The sequence below is a fragment of the Ovis aries genome, chromosome 1, assembly GCF_016772045.2.
Source record: "Ovis aries strain OAR_USU_Benz2616 breed Rambouillet chromosome 1, ARS-UI_Ramb_v3.0, whole genome shotgun sequence".
Classification (NCBI taxonomy): domain Eukaryota; kingdom Metazoa; phylum Chordata; class Mammalia; order Artiodactyla; family Bovidae; genus Ovis; species Ovis aries.
This window is the reverse complement of record NC_056054.1, coordinates 263205246-263224313: the sequence shown is the minus strand read 5'-3', so window position 1 is coordinate 263224313 and position 19068 is coordinate 263205246. Positions and strand designations below refer to the sequence as shown.

The 19068-nt window shown below is 53.0% G+C and overlaps 1 protein-coding gene across 2 annotated transcripts in view; it reads right to left on the bottom strand.

The window, feature by feature from the left end:
- The window catches only part of ABCG1 (ATP binding cassette subfamily G member 1), a 66849-nt gene that overhangs the window by 11614 nt on the left and 36167 nt on the right, over positions 1-19068 (bottom strand). For both annotated transcript variants that reach the window (XM_004003360.6, XM_004003359.6), the window contains exons 3-8: positions 10509-10626; positions 9226-9358; positions 6410-6460; positions 2437-2582; positions 2161-2284; positions 1160-1274 (exon numbers count right to left, since the gene is read on the bottom strand). In XM_004003360.6, coding sequence (XP_004003409.1) covers positions 1160-1274; positions 2161-2284; positions 2437-2582; positions 6410-6460; positions 9226-9358; positions 10509-10626 — 687 coding nt within the window. The remainder of the gene's footprint in view (positions 1-1159; positions 1275-2160; positions 2285-2436; positions 2583-6409; positions 6461-9225; positions 9359-10508; positions 10627-19068) is intronic.

Here is a 19068-nt window from a genome sequence, read left to right as displayed (position 1 = left end):
AGAAAAAGCACGCAAGCAACTTGCAAGTTCTTGCACTTGGACAGCAGGGAGCAGAAGTGGTGGACCTGATGGAAGGACGGGAGATGGTTCCAGAGGTGCCGGACACAAAGAGGTTGCCATCTGCAGATAAACGCGCAGGCTGCGCAATGGGCAGATCTGGTGGGGAAGTGACTTGGGATGTTGGTGTCAGTGCCCTGGAGGGTCCTGGCCAAGAGGAAAGGCCAAAGCAGGAGCCCTGGGGGCACCGAGCATGCAGCTCATAAAGCATGAGCTGCAAAGCCCAGAAGCTGCAGCCCCTGGGTCAGGAGGAGCGGCCCCTACCGTTAACCTGGGCTCTAGGCTCCCAGGGTGTCAGTCACTAAGTCGTGCTCGACTCTGTGCAACCCCACTGACTGTAGCCTGCCAGGCTTCTCTGTCCATGGAATTTTCCAGGCAAGAATACTAGACTGGGCTGCCATCTCCTTCTGTAGTTGATCTTCCAGACCCAGAGATTGAACCTGGGTCTCCTGTATTGCAGGCCGATGCTTTACCATCTGAACTACTAGGAAAGCCCTGGGTTCCCAGTGAAGTGAAGTGAAAGTCGCTCAGTCATGTCCAACTCTTTGTGACCCCATGGACTATACAGTCCATGGAATTTTCCAGGCCAGAATACTGGAGTGGGTAGCCTTTTCCTTCTCCAGGGGATCTTCCCAACCCAGGGATCGAACCTAGGTCTTCCGCATTGCAGGCAGATTCTTTACCAGCTGAAGTACAAGGGAAGCCCTGGGATCCCAGTCTTGTTCAAAACTGCGTTGGTCAAAATTTGTTGTGTTTGGTTAAAATTTAAGTTGAATTTTTAACATCTGCATTAATCAATGCAAAAGGGATTTTGTTAAAGGTTATTTCTTTTTAGAAATAACTTCCTTTAGACTGGAAGCATCACACAGTCAAGTATCAGGAAATATCTGGCCTAACAACAGATCCCTTGTTTGTAGTCCCAGGTATTTCATCTGGAGGAAAGAAAACCTCTTTTGACTTGGTCTTGAAAGTTCTGCCTCAGGACGGCACTTGAGCTATCTGTGGAATATTAAAGTAATTTCTGACTTGAAGGCTACAGGTAAGAGTGGAAACCCACCAGGAATAAAAAAGACCCCCTTTGGCTGGTCAAGGCTCAACTCACCGAAATCGGCCGGGTTGTGGTAGGTTGGGCAATTCAGACCTAAGTCCCTCAAATATGGTACAAGGTTTGAGACTTTCCCTCGGTACACACACTGTCCTTGACTGAGGACATAAAGCTGAAAAAAATAAGAAGGAAAACATCAACTCTGCCTTCCTCTGTAAAGGGAGAGAAACTCTCAATCCATCCATCCAATGATCCACTCAACTACTCACCCACCCATCCATCCATCCACTCATCCATCCATCCATCTATACACCCACTCATCCATCTATCCACCCATCTGTCCATCCATCCATCTATTCACCCCATCATCCACTCACTCATCCATCCATCTATATATCCACTCATCCATCCGTCCACCCCACCCATCCATCTGTACATCCACCCAACCATCTAACCACCCACCCATCTACCTATCCATCCATTCATCCATTAACCCATTAATTCCTCTCTCAGGACAGCTTTATGTTACCTCCCAAGGACTCAAAGTTCAAAGGGAAATCCACGATAAGTCAGGAAAGACGGGAGATACCATATGACCAGGAATTATTCACTCTGTTGCCTTTCTTCCCCTCATGCTAAGCTCTTGCTTAGGCCAGATTTTGGAGCTCTACACACTGCATTCCTTGGGAGGTTTTTTTTGCTCAGGATGATATAAAAGCCTAAGATTTATAAAGGAGATGATACCGCACAAATATCACAACCTGCTATCTAAGTCTGTATGGCAAGTGTCCCCCTTCTGTCATCAGGGGGGCCATTAATGAAGCCTCAGTAATGTCAGTGACTCATCCAAGACCCTGAGGCTGGACACTAACCCTAGAGAGAGGACACTGGCCAGCTCTTCCTATCCCCTCTGGCCCTGCCACCTGAAGTGCTTATGGCACCAAAGTCTTAAGAAATATAACACCTAAGACCACTCAAAAATGAAGACACACTCATGAACTAAGCCACGAGTACCCAGATTTGGTTTCACCCAGGCCAATGACAGCGGGCCAACATACCTGGTCGAACAGCTCGAAGAGCTTGGCACTAGGTTGGTGGATGGTGCAGATGATGGACCGGCCGCCCTGGGCCAACCCCTTCATCAGGGAGACAACCTGGAAGCAGGAGGCACTGTCCAGGCCACTGCAAGTCAAGGGACACCGTGAGACGTCTGTGAGCCCCAACCAGATCCCTCATTCAGAGTGCCCTGGTTGTGTCTGTGCAGGCTGGCCTGAGCCCCTTGGCGGGCGGAGAGGTGGCCCCTTTTGCCAGCAGGGAGGGCAGGGCCTGATTACCTGGTGGGCTCATCAAAGAACATGACCGGAGGGTTGTTCACCAGCTCCAGCGCGATGGCCAGTCGCTTCCGCTGGCCACCTGAGAGGCTGCCGGTCCGTGTGTTGGCACAAGACAGCAGGCCCAGGGCCGTCAGGATCTCCTTGACCTGGGGGATAGCAGAAGCAGAGTGGCATCAGAGACCACCTGCCACTTCTTGTCACCTACAGGGCCCACGTGGAAGCCTGATCCCCTTCCCCACCCAACTCCCAGACACACCTGGAGGGACTGTGCATCGGCCCATCCGTTGCCAGGCCTGATGTCCTGATTGGGGAGGCTGAGACCCAGGAGACTGAGAGGCAGGGCTGGGGCCAGGCCAGCCTGGGCTGGCGTCCTGGTCCTGCCTCTGGTTGGCAACCTAGCAAGTCCCTTCATGTGTGAGCCTCACTCAGGGCCAGGGCCGAGAAGGTGTTGGGTAAACACTGCAGAAAGGCTGGATCCATGGACACATAGGTGGACGAGTGACTGGGTCTCTGACCAGCACAAACGGGAGGGCCACCCTGATAGTTTAACGCTATAACAGATAAAATGCTCGACACACGGTAAGCACTCACTCGGCCACAGCTGTTAGTGACACTATTGCTACTGCACATAGCTCCCGTGAACTCAACCACACAGGCCAGGTCTCCCAGAAAGATGGAGCTCCATCCACACTTGTAAATGGGAAAGAAGGTCTCTGACTCAGCAGTAAGGCAATGACACTGCTTAAAGCTACCACTGCTTCTCTTAGTGACCCTTCTTAGTAACACTGCCCCTGGGAGCTGCCTGGGAACCAAGGTATAAACAGCCCACTGTGCGCTCAGCCCTCCCTGGCTGCCCCCATCACTGATCCGGGATGGACTCAGGGAGCAGGAAGGTCAGAAAAGTTCGGTGTAAACCGTTCATCAGTTTCATCCACAGCGGTCAGTGTTCGGGGTCCATCCTAGTGTCTTCTGGAGGTGGCCACAAGAAGGCAGAGGTCAGCTGCTGCCCTTCTGGGCTCCTTGTCAGGTTCACCTCTCAGTGGGTGTGAGGCAACCTGTCACAGAGGTCCTGCCAGAATTCACTGGACCATTGTCCTAGCCCACGGTGGCAGCAGGTAGACCCTAGTCCAGCAACTTCTCTAGGGAGATGAGGTCATCCTCAAGGAGAAGGAACTCGAGGAGGAAAATTTCCACTCTGGCTCTTGAATTACTTCTGCGCGGTCAGGACACAATGTGGCCTTGGTGATGGGAAGGCCCAGGGTGCTCCTGCTCCATGAGCTGGAAGCAGGCAGGTCAGACAGATCTGCATTTGAATCCTACTTGGCCTTTCCCCTGCTGAGCCCTAAATCCAGCTCCACCACCTCATCCAGAACATACAGCCACTGAGGCACGCCATCCTGGAACCTCGCAAAGAGGCTGCCCAGAAAAGGCCATCTTTCAGGAACGCTTTTAGTCCACTGGCCTTCCCAGGATGACATGGCTGCAGCGGTCTCCAGGAATCCAGTCCAAAGGTTCAGGAGGAAGACCACCCACTCCCTACTTGCACTTTGCCCCACTGGAAGGATGCTGGAGGCGGAGGCCAAGGTCAGCACCTCCTGTTTCCCTTGCGTGCAGGCATCTTGTCTAGGATTCTCTCAGGAGTGACGCCCTGCAGGCTGGTTTTGTTTTAAAGTGAATCAGAAAGAACAATGTCCCCTCCTGGGAGACCTCACTCCTGAGGAAGGCCCCTCACTGGGGGGTTCTCGAGGCTGGGGCCACTTTTCTGGGAAACGAGGTTGAGTGGGCAACATTCCACTACCTGCTGGAACATTCCAGTCTGTTATGTTTCCTCGAGAAGTAAACAACCAGGACCCAGGGACACAATGGGGCTGGAGGGAAATGAGTCAGGGCCTGTCCTCTCCTTGGACAATCACACAGCCCTGCTGATGGTTCTGGGGGTGGGTGGAGCTGGACCCTGCTGAGGACGAGGAGGACCGGTCGGGACTTGACAGACAGAGCGGGTGCAGGGCGGAAGGCCTGGCTGTGGGTGCTCCTCTGTGGAGTCAGCTGAGAGGCACACACGTGCTCCTCGCCCCCGCCCTTCAGCAAACGCTCCCTCCCGGCTCCCTCTCCCACCTGGAAAGGCTGGTACCCCGGACCACGCTGCAGGCAAACCATCCCACACCCTCTTACTCATGGATCGCATCTGTTCTGGGAGCTCAGACATTAATGAGAGCATCACACTTAGCTTCCCACCTCCAGGAGGCAGCTATGGACAAAAGTCCCAGGCGCTGGAGGCCCTGGCCTCAGGTTTCCAGTGGTTTCCAGGAGGCCCAGCCTGAAGGGTCCCCTCATGGACTTAGTTCTGCTTCACTTCAGGGCCCTCTCCATGCCAGCAAGACCCTCTGAACCCCCACATCTGCTCACCCATCCTCCCAGGGGGCTAGCCTGTGTCTGAGGCTCGCCCTTCAGAACAGCGTGGTGGTGGGAACACCCATGCCTCCCATGCTTTTTCCCCACATCTGTGCTCTGGGGTCTGTTCATCCATTTTATTCCTTTCAGCTACAGAACCAGAGTCCACGCGAAGCATCTGCGAGGAGGGGTTTTCACTCCTCACAGAAATCGGGCTCCCCTACCCTGGATGTGCCATTTCCTCATCCTCTCGAATTCCCACCCGAATCCTCAGCTTTCTGAAGGGGGGGGTTGGGAGAGGAGGGCACAGGGAGGGACAGGAGGGCCCCTAAAGACACACCAGGCTCCAAGGTCATTTGTGCTGCGTGCAGGTTCAGCCATTCAGTCCTGTCCAATTCTGTGTGACCCCATGCACTGTAGCCTGCCAGGCTCCTCTGTTCATGGGGTTCTCCAGGCAAGAATAGTGGAGAAGTTTGCCATTTCCTCCTCCAGGGGATTTTCCCAACCCAGGGATTGAACCTGCATTTCTTATGCTTCCTCAATTGGCAGGTGGGTTCTTCAACCACTAGTGCCACCTGGGAAACCCAAGGAGGTTTACATCACATCCTATCAACTATCCCGTTGCTGCTGACATTGTGACTGTTTTCTATGACAGAGGATGAGATGGTTGGATGGCATCACTGACTCGATGCACATGGGTTTGGGTGGACTCCGGGATCTGGTGATGGACAGGGAGGCCTGGCATGCTGTGGTTCATGGGGTTGCAGAGTTGGGCGTGACTGAGCGACTCAACTGAACTCATTCCATTTTGCATGGACACATAAAGAGCCAAGTCGCATTGTTGGCACCAACCCCACGGATCTTACTGTCTCTGCTGCTGGCCTGTGGCCCTACAGGCACAGGAAGACAGGATAATATAATAAAAGTAGAATTTCACCAAATCCCATCTTACATTGGAACTCCCACCAGTGCCAGCCATGGGGTGGAGAGGAAGGGAGTTGGGTTTGTCTTAGACAGTAGGTAAATATAACAGGCCTCTCCACTAAGTGGGGGCTTCTGGTGCTCCCCGCTGGGTCTGTTTACCCAACACTCTTTGGCTCCCTGGGGTTTCAGGGAGGCAAAAAAGCAATGAAAAGGATCACAAGATCTCTGTCATCTCAGAAACTTGCTTGTGTTATTTTTAAAAGACTGATTAATAACAGGTAAGAACCAAATTTCTTCTTGCAAGTGTGTAGGAGTGGAGGCTGGTTATTTTTAAATGGATGACTAACCATCTTCACTGTTAGTGTTTTATCAAAAACAATGGAGTATAAAGTGTATCAGAAACTAAAAGGGGCAGAGTGCTGGGTCTAAGCCTGAGTTGGCTCCTCAAGCCCGTGTCCTGGCTCCATCCGTGAGCTGCGACATCTATCTTGTGGCAGCACGGGCATTCAAGTCGTGTGCCAGTCCAAGGGCACACTGCTATGCCACTGACCCCCCAACAAAAACAGCCAGGCGCCAAGTCACAAGCCAAGTCAGTCCCCAGAGGCCCCTCCACATGTGACTGCCAAGGGGATTTCACGTGACCCAAGCAGACACTTACCATCTCCCTTCTTCCTTCGTCCTTCTCCTGGAGTTTGAGGTGTGCAGATACCTGAAGGGGACAAGAGCAGCAGTGCGGATCAGAACAGATGGCCAGCAGCAAGACAACCTAACTCAGCGACGGCAGCCCCAGGGCCCCAGGGGCTGAGCTGCCGATAACAGAGGAAACCCACAGAGGTCCGGGCTCCCCACCTCCCTCGGCTTCACTAAGGAAGGTCCCGGAGAGCAGTGAGGCCTGGGATGCTTTCAGTCATTTCAGCGGATTCTCTGCTGGTCCCTGAGGGAAGTTAGATGTGGGCAACTGAGCGATGTGGACTCTCCAGGCTTTGGAGGCTTCAAGATCACTGTCAGGAATTTCACAAAGCCACCTGTGAAACCACTGATGGCTTGCCATTGTCCACAATGGGAGTATTTACACCACAGAAATTGGCAAGTGGTACATAAAAGGAGTTAACTGGGAAAGACCCTGATGCTGGGAAAGACTGAAGACAACAGAAGACGGGGGCGGCAGAAGATGAGATGGTTGGATGGAATCACCGACTCAATGGACATGAGTTTGGGCAAACTCCAGGAGATGGTGGAGGACAAGTAAGCCTGGCGTGCTGCAGTCCATGGGGTCGCAAAGAGTCGGACACAACTTAGTGACTGAACGACAACCACATACAGAGAGTCTAGTTTTGTTATTCCTGTTGTGTGGTTTGATATCCCGCCTGCTAGCACACACGGGGCCCCTGACCCTGTCTGGCGAAGGCTTGAGTAGCCATCACCATGGCCAGCTTCCTGCCGATTCCTGGGACCTCGGGAAGCAAGGACTTCAGTCTCCTCCTTGGCATAGCACTGAGGTCAGAACCTGCCCACCTGGTGAGCTACTGAGGCTGCCCAGTGGCCCCGCAAGAGACTGTGGTGCAGGGGTGAGGGGCTGAGAGGCTGAGCTCCCAGAATCAGGCTGGAGCAGCCGCCAGCCATGTGACTCTGGGTGTCATGTCTCAGGCTGCCTGGAGGGTCAGAAGCAGCGCATGGAAGGGCACCACCAAGGGCTCGTGGCCAACGTGCGGGACAGGACCCTGCAGAGTACAAGGGATCCTTTCTCATTGTGCACCAGTGTGCTAAGTTGCCTCAGCTGTGTCTGACTCTTTGCGACCCTATGGACTGTAGCCCGCCAGGCTCCTCTGTCCATGGGATTCTCTAGGCGAGAATACTGGAGTGGGTTGCCATTTCCTCCTTCAGGGGGTCTTTCCGACCCAGGGATCAAACCCAAGTGTCTTAATGTCTCCTACATTGGCAGGTAGGTTGTTTGCCACTAGCACCACCTGGGAAGGCCATCCTTTCTCATTAACTGAGAATAACTCATTTACTCAGTTAATCATTTTTCATTAACTTCACAGTATTTATCAAAGAGATCATGAAGTTCTCAAAACAAAAATGTAATTGATTTTAATTCTGAAAAATAAATGGATTTCCCAGCAGAACCTGGAGACAGGTTAGGGGGAAGACAACGAGGCGAAGGTCTCGTTTTCAAAAGAAAGCGGTGACAGAGCTAGAAATCGAAGTGGAGTTTCTCAAACAAGTAACCAGGGAATGAAGCTCTGGTGGCCCCAGATGAAGGTGAAGTGACAATGCGGGAATTCACAGGGTAAGTAGAAATCATGTATTTCCCAACCTCACCATCCTATTTGCAAACTCCTCCTGAGCAGCCCATGCCCCCATGAGAATAGCCACTGGGAGGCCAGAGGGGCTACATGGTCAGGCTGCTGGGCGCTTAGGGCTGCTGGGGCAGCAGGTTAGAAGGCAGACCACCTACCCAACACCTTCTCTGCTTCTCTCTGCTGAACTGAGGATCCCCTGGAATTGCCCTTCAGCCAAAATGCTGGGCATCCACCCCTCTGTGACCTCCTAGAGATGAAGCCTGGCCCCGTGTGTGTCAGGCATGCAAGGCAAGACCTCTCTTGTGGAAATCCATGGTGAATGCTTGTCTACTGCCCGAGCATGAGGTAGACTAGCTGGGAAGGTCCCCAGTGTGCCAGGAGAGGCCTGGAGACCAGGCGCTGCCTTGCACCGCAGATGAGGAGGCAGCCCCACCGACCCATGCTCCATCATGGACAAGGGCTGCCCACTGACTTCCTGGCTGGGAGGCACCCTAGCAGCTTCCATAGCCCACAGCGAGTCAGTGTGGTCCCTGTCCACCTGGCACAGTGCTAGGTCATGGTCTGCTGAAAGAGTACCCTTGCCAGGCCATCCTAGACCCCGCTGTACAAGATGCCCGGGCTAACCGCTAAACTCTCCAAGGCACCCTTTCTCGTGTTGTTGTGTAGGATTACATGTCTGATGACCTTGCTCGACTATGTGTGTGGGGGCCTGAGACCCAGAGAGTGAGCAGCAAACACATGTTTTATACCCACCTGGCAGGCAGGTGAGTCAGAGGGACGAGACCCTCAGGGCCCTAATCCAGGCACCAGACTGCCTGGAACTTTGGCCAAAGCCATAGAACACCAATGGGGAGAAAAGACCCTCGACTCGTGGGCCTGGGACTGAGGTCACCCTGGCAGTGGCCCCCACATCAGCCAGGTCAATCACCTTCTCAGAAACCTGGCCTCGATTTTGCCATCCGGGGTCTACAGGGGCTTGGGGGGCTGCCTTGGGTGAGTCCACACAGCACGCGGGGTCACAACTCTGTGTGAAAGTGGGGTGCCTGTGCCACTCTGCCTCATGTGGAGGGTGGGGGGCAGACGCAGGGGAGGGCGGGGTTCAGGCGCCGCTCCGCCTCATGCAGGGTATGGGGGTAGTCAGGTGTGGGGCTGCAGGCCCCAGGACGCTCACCATCATGGCCTCTTGCACGGTCAGGTGCGGCAGCAGCAGGTCGTCCTGCATGATGTAACAGGACACCTTCCGGAAGCAGCGCAGGTCCCGAGGGAGCCCATTGATGAGGACCTCACCCTTCATGCCGGTCTCCCTGCAGGGTCAGCGAGAGGACGTGTCAGCCCGGCCCCTCCTGCACCGCCTCCCCCTCCTCCAAGGCTGAGGGAAGGGGGAGACCACAGCCCCTCCCAGCATCATCCAACTGGCCCAGGAGGGACACCAAGGTGGGTATGGCCGGGAAGCCCAGATCAATGCTCAGAGGAAGGAACCCCAAGAAGAAAAGGCCCAGTGTGGAAAGGGAGGGGAGAACAAGTGTGGGCCTCTCTGGGATCTCACGTTTGTTACAGGTGCCTACAGACCAAACCAATACATGGATGCTCCTACCTGTGGACATGAAGCCCCATGCACGCCCCCGGCTTTGCAGGGTTATAAGATGAGCATATGAACAATCCTGTGTGTAGCCTCGGTTATATCAAATCCCCTAAAGGCCAAGGCTCTGCAGCCCAGGGTGGGACCACTAGGTAGGTCAGAACCAGTTCCTGAGGGCAGCATGAATCTGATGCTGACTGGGAAGGACCAGTACAGGCTCTCTGGGCCCAGGTGGCTCAGAGAAGAGGAGGGGATCTGGGCCCTGGACCCACTAGACTGAGCAGATGGGGAGTTGTTCTCTCAGAGCACAGTGGAGGTGCGGCATCCTGGGTATGCGATGGAGACGGAGGGGCATGGCCCCACCAGCCACACTCACTCCCCCACTTAGACGCACTGGGCATCTCTACTGTCCAGTACAACTCTGGTGCATCATCGCAGCCCAGGGAGGTAGAGGGAGCCACAGGCATCCTGCTAGGATCCACCTTATCCAGTGCTGCCTCGCTGATGCCACGAAGAACAGAAACACAGAGAGTCTATGGAGACCAGTGAGGTTACACCTGCTCTCCATCTTCATCCAGCCCACTACTATGACCGTGGGCCCTGGGGTGGGTCCCTTCTTTTCTCCAAGGAATGGGTTGGATCAACTGGCTTCCCAGGGAACTAGCCTGGGAGACCTGTCTCCAGGTTGCCACACGTGGCTCCAGGATGGTGCTGGGCAGTCTGGGCAGGAGTGTGGGTATGGGGTGAGCTGAAAAATGATTGCATTCACCAAACAGATGCTACTCCCCTGAGGCTTCCCAGAGCCTTAAAAAGTGATGGAGTGGCCCATCAAAGCCGCTGGCCCCTGGGAGACCTCAGGCTGAGGGTCTGCTCACCTGTATCCAGCCAGGATGTTCATGAGTGTGGACTTTCCAGCCCCAGAAGGACCCATGATGGCCACCAGCTCTCCACTGTTGAACTTTCCAGAAATGCCCTTCAAAAGGGTCTTGTATCCTGTGAAAAAAGGATCACGTTCATTTCCAGCCATCCCAGGACATAATGGTTCTCTCCCCAGTGCTATAGAGGCAAACACACATTATTTTATGTAACTGCAGAACCAAGGCCAAAGGCAAGGTTTTTCACTCCACAGTATTTATAAAAATGCTGAGTTCTGGGCAAGAAAATGGACCTCCTGTCAGTATTTTTAAATTTTAAAATCTTTAATTCTTACATGCATTCCCAAACACGATTGAGTTCACATGATAGTATACATGTTAGAATGTCATTCTCCCAAATCATCCCACCTCTCCCTCTCCCTCTGAGTGTCCGATCTGTGCCATGTGTTAGTATACTGTATTGGTGTTTTCTTTCTGGCTTACTTCACTCTGTATAATCGGCTCCAGTTTCATCCATCTCATCAGAACTGATTCAAATGAATTCTTTTAACGGCTGAGTAATACTCCATTGTGTATATGTACCACAGCTTTCTTATCCATTCATCTGCTGATGGACATGCCTCTGCCGACTTTCTCAGTTGCATTTCATGGGTTATATTAGCGATAAGTACCAGTGGGTGTATAATGCTGTAGCCTTTACAAAGCCCTTTCCTGGACATCACCTAGGGCAGCCATCCCTAACCTTTTTGGAACCAGGGACCAGTTTGGTGGAGGACAATTTTTTTCACAAACTAGGGGGTAGGGGGTGGTTTGGGGATGATTCAAGTACATTACACTTATTATTCACTTTATTGCTGTTGATATTATTATTACATCAGCTCCACCTCAGATCATTAGGCGTTAGATCCCAGAGGTTGGGAACCCCTGATCTCAGGTACGAGGAATCCATATAACTTATCTATTTAAAATCTATATTGGTATAAATTATTTATGTAGAACTTATCCACATTTGTAATTAAATGTTTCATATGCTAATAATTCATTACTAATTGAAAGTTTATCATTTTGCAGTTATACCACATTGCTTTGGACTTTCTGCCAAATCTCCATCAAAGAGCCTTGTGAAAGGACAAAAAAAGAATTACACATGCCAGACAGAGTCACGTTACTTCTTTTCAAGCAGATGGTTGAAGATCTTAAAAGATCCCACGTGCCACAGTGGGACCTGACACAGTCAAATAAATAAATTTTGTTTTTTAAAAAGGAATCAAATAGAGGCAACTGGATTCATTGAAGATTCCTAATTCAGGGACACTTCTCAGTCCCTGAGAAACATTCCCAGGACATGCCCTTAAATGATCAGAATCGGGCAAATTCAGCATTCTGGTTCCCCATGCAGAGCTGAAAGGGGCCTGATGAGGACAGGGCCTTTGGGGTACCTGACGAGCCCCTAGTCACTCCCCAGGCCCCAAACCTATGTTTACTCAAACCCCAGCTTGGGTCTAGGTCTCAGCATCTTCTTCCAGTGGCCTCTCTTCTTTCACAGATGGGAACCACAACCCCCCACTTGTCACCAGGCGCTTCCCTGATTTGAATGGGGAGTCAGTCCCTGAGGACTTTTTAATCAGGCCGAGAGAAGCAAAGGGCAGGAAGCTTGCAGCCTTGCAACTTGACTCATTATGGGGAGTGGCGGTCACCAGGGAGGCCTGAGACAGTCATCCTGGGGGCAAGGGACCAAGTGGCAGATGGACAGGTTGGGGGACACCTGGAAGAACCGCTCAGGTCTGCAGGTGAGTCAGATTCTTGCCACTGGGACGTCAGTGATGGCAGGTGGACAGACACACAGCAGGGAAGCCAAAGAAGACAAAGGTGGGGGTCAAGGACCTTGATAGGTTACACCTGCCCAGCCGTGGACACAGATAGAAGAGCTGGGGGACAGCAGGGACCACCCCCGCCCCAGTGGGTAGAGCTCCAGAGTGGGCTCCGTCCACATGGGAGGGAGCTCTGTGGAGGGGGATCCCAGGGGACTGGTGTGACATCATTGAGGGAGTGCTAATGCCAGGCATCTGCTCAGTACCAGTCTCCTGGGGGATGCAGGCGGCTTTGGGGTTACTCCAGTGCAAACCCTCCTTCAGCTCTGTGCTTCCCCGAGTTCAGAACCAGCCAACCCCCAGCTGGTCCCCTGGAAACCGGGGCTGCCTGTGGAGGTATGGGGTGGCTGAGTTGACCACCAGCCACTTGGAGGTCATGTACATTCTGGATCATGACACCTGAGGGCAGTCTTGCCATGGGGGGTCTGTGAGGCCCCTCCCCTCGGGCAGGGGCCATGGGAGCTGCTCTCTTTGGGACCCTTGAGGATGGGGTCCACACGAGGGCAATGGATAATAGTAACACTTCCAGGGAGCTCACACAGGCTGTGATGCCCACGCCAGGATGCCAGGAACAGACCTGAGTCTGGGAGCTGGGGGGAAGCGTCAGCCTTTCAGGGGAAAAGGCAGACAGACAGGGGTATAGACCATGGTCTTGTCATTTACAGCCACCAGCTTGGAACTGGGGGTCTGACTGTGGACCCCGGGCTAAACCAACACACCTGGAGCCAAAGGAGTTATCTGCCTCCCAGCTCATTCCTAGGAGGGGCGTGGGCTCCCAAGGGGACGGGGAGGGACAGCGAGCGTGCGTGACATGACACAGAGCTGGCTGGCCAAGAAGTGTCCTTGTGTGCGGTCCACCCTCTCGGGCCCCGCGTTTGTATCAGAAACCTGCTTTTCTTTTAAAACGACAGACCTGTATTTGGGATTGAAGGTTTTGGAAGGGGACACTGGACTCAGAAGTCCAGGAAGCATCCACCTGCTTCCACCCTGGACCCACAGAGGCCAGGATGGGAAGACTGGGCGTGCTCTGCACTGGCTGAGGGCTGGGGAGCCAATGGGGGCACTCCTGTTAGAGTCGAGTGTGTGAGCGAGTTGGCGAACACAAATGCATCCCTGTGCTTAGTCACTCAATTGTGCCTGACTCTTTGTGACCCAATGGACTGTAGCCTGCCAGGCTCCTCTGTCCATGGGACTCTCCAGGCAAGAACACTGGAGCAGGATGCCATTTCCTTCCCCAGGTGCATCCCTGTATTTATGTAACGAGCTCGTCCTTGACTGCAGAGTCTGGTGTCTGATCCCCATATAGAAACATGAAATTGAGATGCTCTACCCCACCCCGCTCCACCCCCTGCCCTACTTCCCAGAGGAACCTCTGCTCGGCCCAGCTTTTGGTACAATGGATAAACCGCCTCCTCCATGTCTAGAGGGCACTTGTTTACACAAGTGCTGATCCTGGGCTGCTCTTTGGATCGGGCCGGTGAGCACTCAGGGGACTGTAAGCACATAAACCTCCCAAGAGGAAGGGCCACCGAGGGCCCATCAGCCCCACACAGGGCATGCGTGCTCTGTCCTTAGAAGGTCCAGCCCCGAAGGCAGGTCAAAACCCAGACCCGGGATGACGGGAGAGACGGGGAGACAGAGAAAGAGACAAGACAGAGAGATGACAGTGCCTTGGGCCCACCCATCACAGGGAAGGAAACTGCTTAGACCCTGGGTTCAGTGGGGGAGCTTTGCTAGCATCCTCTCAGATGGGAAGGCCTGAAGCGAGAAGACGGGGACCACCAGTGGGAGTGTCCCTTGACCTCCAACTGCAGGAGCGCTGGAGCAAATGTGCTGCTGAGTTGGGGGTTGCGGCACTGTGGGGGCAGCAGATGGAAACCCATAGTTTCCAGCCAGCTGGGGCCAGTCTGTCTCACAGCCCTGGATGCTTTACATCATGGGGATGTGGAGGGGGTCTTCATGGGGAAAAGGACAAAAGTACAATGTGATGTCTGGTTCTGGCTGAAAGCCTAGTCATGCCCCGGCAGTTAGAGGAAATACTATTGTTGGAAGGATGGCTAGAGCAGGTGCCCAGGGCATGGGAGGACGGAGCATCTGCGGGAGAAGCGAAGCCCAATACAGAGGAGGAGCAGACCTGACTGAGAATCCCCACAGCCCCACAGGCCCAAGGGCGCCCAAGGATCATCCTGCCTGGCTTGTGTTTGGTGTTCAAGAGCAGTCTGTGAGAAGCAAGATTCATTTTCCAGAGTTTTGCTTTACAAATGCCCTTGCTAAGCATGCTGTGTTTTGTAAGGAGAGCTTAAGACACACCGTAGCATTTCAAATGATTCCATGGCTCCACTAAACTCAGAACTGGTTGACAGACCCTGTGCCCTGCCCAGCGGGTATTAGGAAGGAAAACCATGAGCGTAAACCCATAAAGACTTTCTCCATAAACCCCGCTGAGGTCATGAAAATGAAGCCAACTGGAGGTGACTTTTCCACGATCTAATCCTTTCTCCAAAATCACTGTGGATGGTGACTGCAGCCGTGAAACTAAAAGACACTTGCTCCTTGGAAGAAAAGCTATGACAAACCTAGACAGCATATTCAAAAGCAGAGATATCACTTTGCTGACAAAGGTCTGTGTAGCCAAAGCTATGGTTTTTCCAGTAGTCAGGTAGTGAAATTTGGATCATAAAGAAGGCTGGACAGTGAAGAATTGAGGCTTTTGAATTGCGGTGGTGGAGAAGACTCTTGAGAGTCCCTTGAACTGCAAGGAGATCAAACCAGTTAATCCTAAAGGAAATCAACCCTGAATATTCATTGGAAGGACTGATGCTGGAGCTGAAGCTCCAACACTTTGGCCACTTGATGCAGAGTCGAGTGATTGGAAAAGACTGTGATGCTGGGAAAGACTGAAGGCAAAAGGAGAAGGGGACAGAGGATGAGATAGTGGGACAGCATCTCCCACTCAGTGGACATGAATCTGAGCAAACTCCAGGAGACAGTGAAGGGCAGGGAAGCCTGGCATGCTGCAGTCTATGGGGTCACAAAGAGTAGGAGCAACTGAACAACAAAAACAAATCCTTTCCGAGGGGAACTGAGATACGTTCAGAACATCCATAGTCCATTCAGCACCCGCCTGGTGGGGCTGTATTTATCTATAAAAAGCGGAGATAAAGATGCTTGCTAACAGTTTGCATGAAGCAAAAACTGAAGGCTCTCAGTTATGCCTGCAGCGAGTTACCCTTACAACGTTAGCAATTCAGAAAGAGCCTGTCCGGACATTCTGCATTTGGGGAATGAAGGACACTCTGAGCAGGCTACTTCTAAAGACAGTGCCTACCCGCCAGCCGCAAACCGAATGCCCAAGGGGAGCCTGAAATCTGATACCTGCCCCCCAATGCACCCCTCCTTTTGCCTCCTGACCCCTCAGCTTCAGGAAGACATAAGCAGAGCCATCTTCTGAAGCACCAAGTCCTGCGTGTGCAATGGTGCCTGGCGTGTAGTGGTCCCTGAGAAAGTGTCTATGACATTAATAATCAGAAGGTGAGCTCTTTGCACAGGTGAGCTCAGAGTGATGGCCAGTACCTCAGGCACAGCCATGCGGATGTCACTTCTTTCCAAGCCACCCTCCGACATGACCAGACCCCTCTGGAGAGTGCTGGGCTAGCAGGATATGGCCAGGAGCTTGTGGAGGACCAGCAGCCTGGATGGTCTCCAAGATCAACCCACCAAGTGGGCACTGCCTTACGGACGGGCCACTGTTGCCTCTGTGTCACAGCCCTCTGTGTCACACACCCAGTCGTCTGTAAACTCTTACGTAACAGCAGTCAAACCGTGCATGTTATGTCACTTCCAAGGAATCCCTTTTGATGCAAATTTTACCGAAATAAAGACAGTGTGTGTGTGTGTGTGTTAGTCACTCAGTCGTGTTGGACTCTTTGTGACTCCATGGACTGCAGCCTACCAGGCTCCTCTGTCCATGGAATTCTCCAGCCCGGAATACTGGAGTTGGTTGCCATTCCCTTCTCCAGGGGATCTTCCCGACCCAGGGATCAAACTTGGGTTTCCTACATTGAAGGTGGATTCTTTACCCTCTGAGCCACCAGGTAAACCCAACATAGAGAATACACAGAGAACAGTGAACACATTGGTAGTGTACTTATGGCTCCGTATACTTTCCGCAGACAGAACCACCCAAGGAACAAGCCCTGAGATCACGAAAAGGGATCCACAGAGCTTCTGGAGGGTCCTCAGGCCCCCTGCCATCACTTCAGTGTGGGAATTGCTTTTGAATCTTAAGTAGAACCCCTGGGCTGTTGAATTTTAATCAGGGAAACACATCTTTCCCAAATAGAGGGAAAAACCAGTAATTTCCTCCCTTGGAAATGCAGACAGCTCTCCTTTGCTATGGAAAAATTAAGAAACACCCCTTAGACCTTAGATGGGAAATTGCTCCTTTGTCCCCGCCCCTCTACCCCACATGGCGAGTGCCTGTTTGAAGGCCTGTGACCCCAGCCTGGCGGTGGGCTACCCCTCCCCCCACTTGGCCAGCCAGCCAGCCCCTGGGATGAGCTAACTCTTGTCCAGAATGCACTTCAGGAAGTGAAGTGAAAGTCGCTCAGTCGTGACCAACTCTTTGCGACTCCATGGACTGATGAAATTCTCCAGGTAAGATCACTGGAGTGGGTAGCTTTTCCCTTCTCCGAGGGATCGCCCCAACCCAGGGATCAAATCCAGGTCTCCCGCATTGTGGGCAGATTCTTTACCAGCTGAACCACAAGGGAAGCCCCAAGTCAGGACAGCAGGGAGAAGCAGCGACTGACCGCTGTTACATTCTCTATGTCAGCTGACAGTGCTTTAAAGAGGAATGGTGCTTGTCAACACCTCCGAGGTTCTGTAAGGCCGGATGGGTCCCGGCATGGATTTTTTCACTCTAGAAACCTGCCCCTGAAGGAGGGGTTGGGAGCAGCCCCCAACCCCTCGGGAAGCATCAGCCCTAGAAGCCCTCATTTGGGTCAGTACGGGCCAGCTCTGCGGTGTCTCTGTCTTCATGCCCCACAGCAGGCTGAGTCCGGGGTGCCTCTCCATATAGTGCAGAAGAGGAGAAGCCAGGGCTCAGAGAGGGTTCATGACCTGCCTGAGGCCACACAGTGGCTGAGCAGAGAACCCAACATTCCAACCACTTCTCTGCCCAGCCTCAGAGTGGCCAAGAACCTCTGCCAGTCCAGGGAAGTGCAGCTGGGGGTTTCGGGCAGCCAGCTGCCCCCTCCCCACCCTCCCTCCACATGTAGGCTTGCTCCCAATGAATCCCAAGCACGTGTGTGCTAAGTCGCTTCAGTTGTGTCCAACTCTTTGCAACCCCATGGACTGTAGCCTGTCAGGATCCCCTGTCCATGGGATTTTCCAGGCTAGAATACTGTAGTGGGTTGCCATTTCCTTCTCTGGGGAATCTTCTCGACCCAGGGATCGAACTTGCATCTCTTGTGTCTCCTGCATTAACAGGCGATTTCTTTACCACTAGCACCACCTGGGAAGCCCTAACGAATCCCCAAGTTCAGCTCAATTCGGGAATGCGCATTCAGTCTGCCATTGCATGAAATATTTAACAGAGGATGGGAATAAACACACACCTTCCTGCCTCAAACACGAGATGCCCTTGGTCAGCAGAGGCCACGTGTGCCACCCGGGTACTAGCAGCCTCTCCCAGTGTTGATGCGGGAAGATGCTATGGGAGCCAGGCCCCCAGCCCCTCTGTGCCTCCAAAGAGCTCCCAACTTGTCCAATCGCCTCTCATCCTTCAAATTCTTTTTCACTTTGTGAAACATTCTTGAGTTTTGTTTTGCTTTGTTTTTTAAATAAAGAAAACCAAAAGTTCTTGCCAGGACATAGGAAGCCTCTTTGGTCTGGGGGGAACTCACGCCCCACTTCTGAAAGGACCTCTCACTAGGAGCAGGGTCTGTCCTCCGACCCAAGCGGATGCTTCCAGCCCCTCCTTGTCATAAAACCCTCTGCTGGGCAAGAGCAACACACAGACTGGTGTAGAGGGTCTGGAGCAGTAGTATTGCTGGTACATCGGGGTCTGCTGCCCCTCAACACCATCAGGCCCCTGACCCTGTTACCTGCAGAAAATGACAAGTGGCTTGTCCTTCATCTCCAGCTCCAGGGGCCTGCTCACTCAAGTTTCATTTAACAAGCTTCAGACTTTTTAACAAGGGCTGGCTTTTCTAGGGAGATCCCAAGGTCAGTCAGTCTGTTTCCAAGCTCACCGCACAGAGGTCTGTGGTGTGTGGCAGGGCTGGAGTAGACAGTGAGTATCCTCCCAGATGGGCTGGCTGGAAGTCCAAGGCCACAGCAGCAGCTCAGCACTCAGACCCATCCAGGGGGTGAGTGTGCCGTAAAAACACTGTGCTCAAACCACAGGGCCCACAGCTAGCATGTGTGTCAAGCTTGTGGGAGTGACTGGGCCACACAGAATAGCCTCCTCTGAGTCTCAGCAAAGAGGTGAGTCTCGGATCTCCCTGGTGGTCCAGTGGTTGGGAATCTGACTGTCAATGCAGAAGAGCGTGGGTTTGATCCCTGGTAGTATCCTGGGAAGTACCACATGTCATGGGACAACTAAGCCTGTGTGCCATAATTACTGAAGCCCACACAACCTAGAGCCCATGCTCCACCACAAGAGAAGCCACTGCAATGAGAAGGTC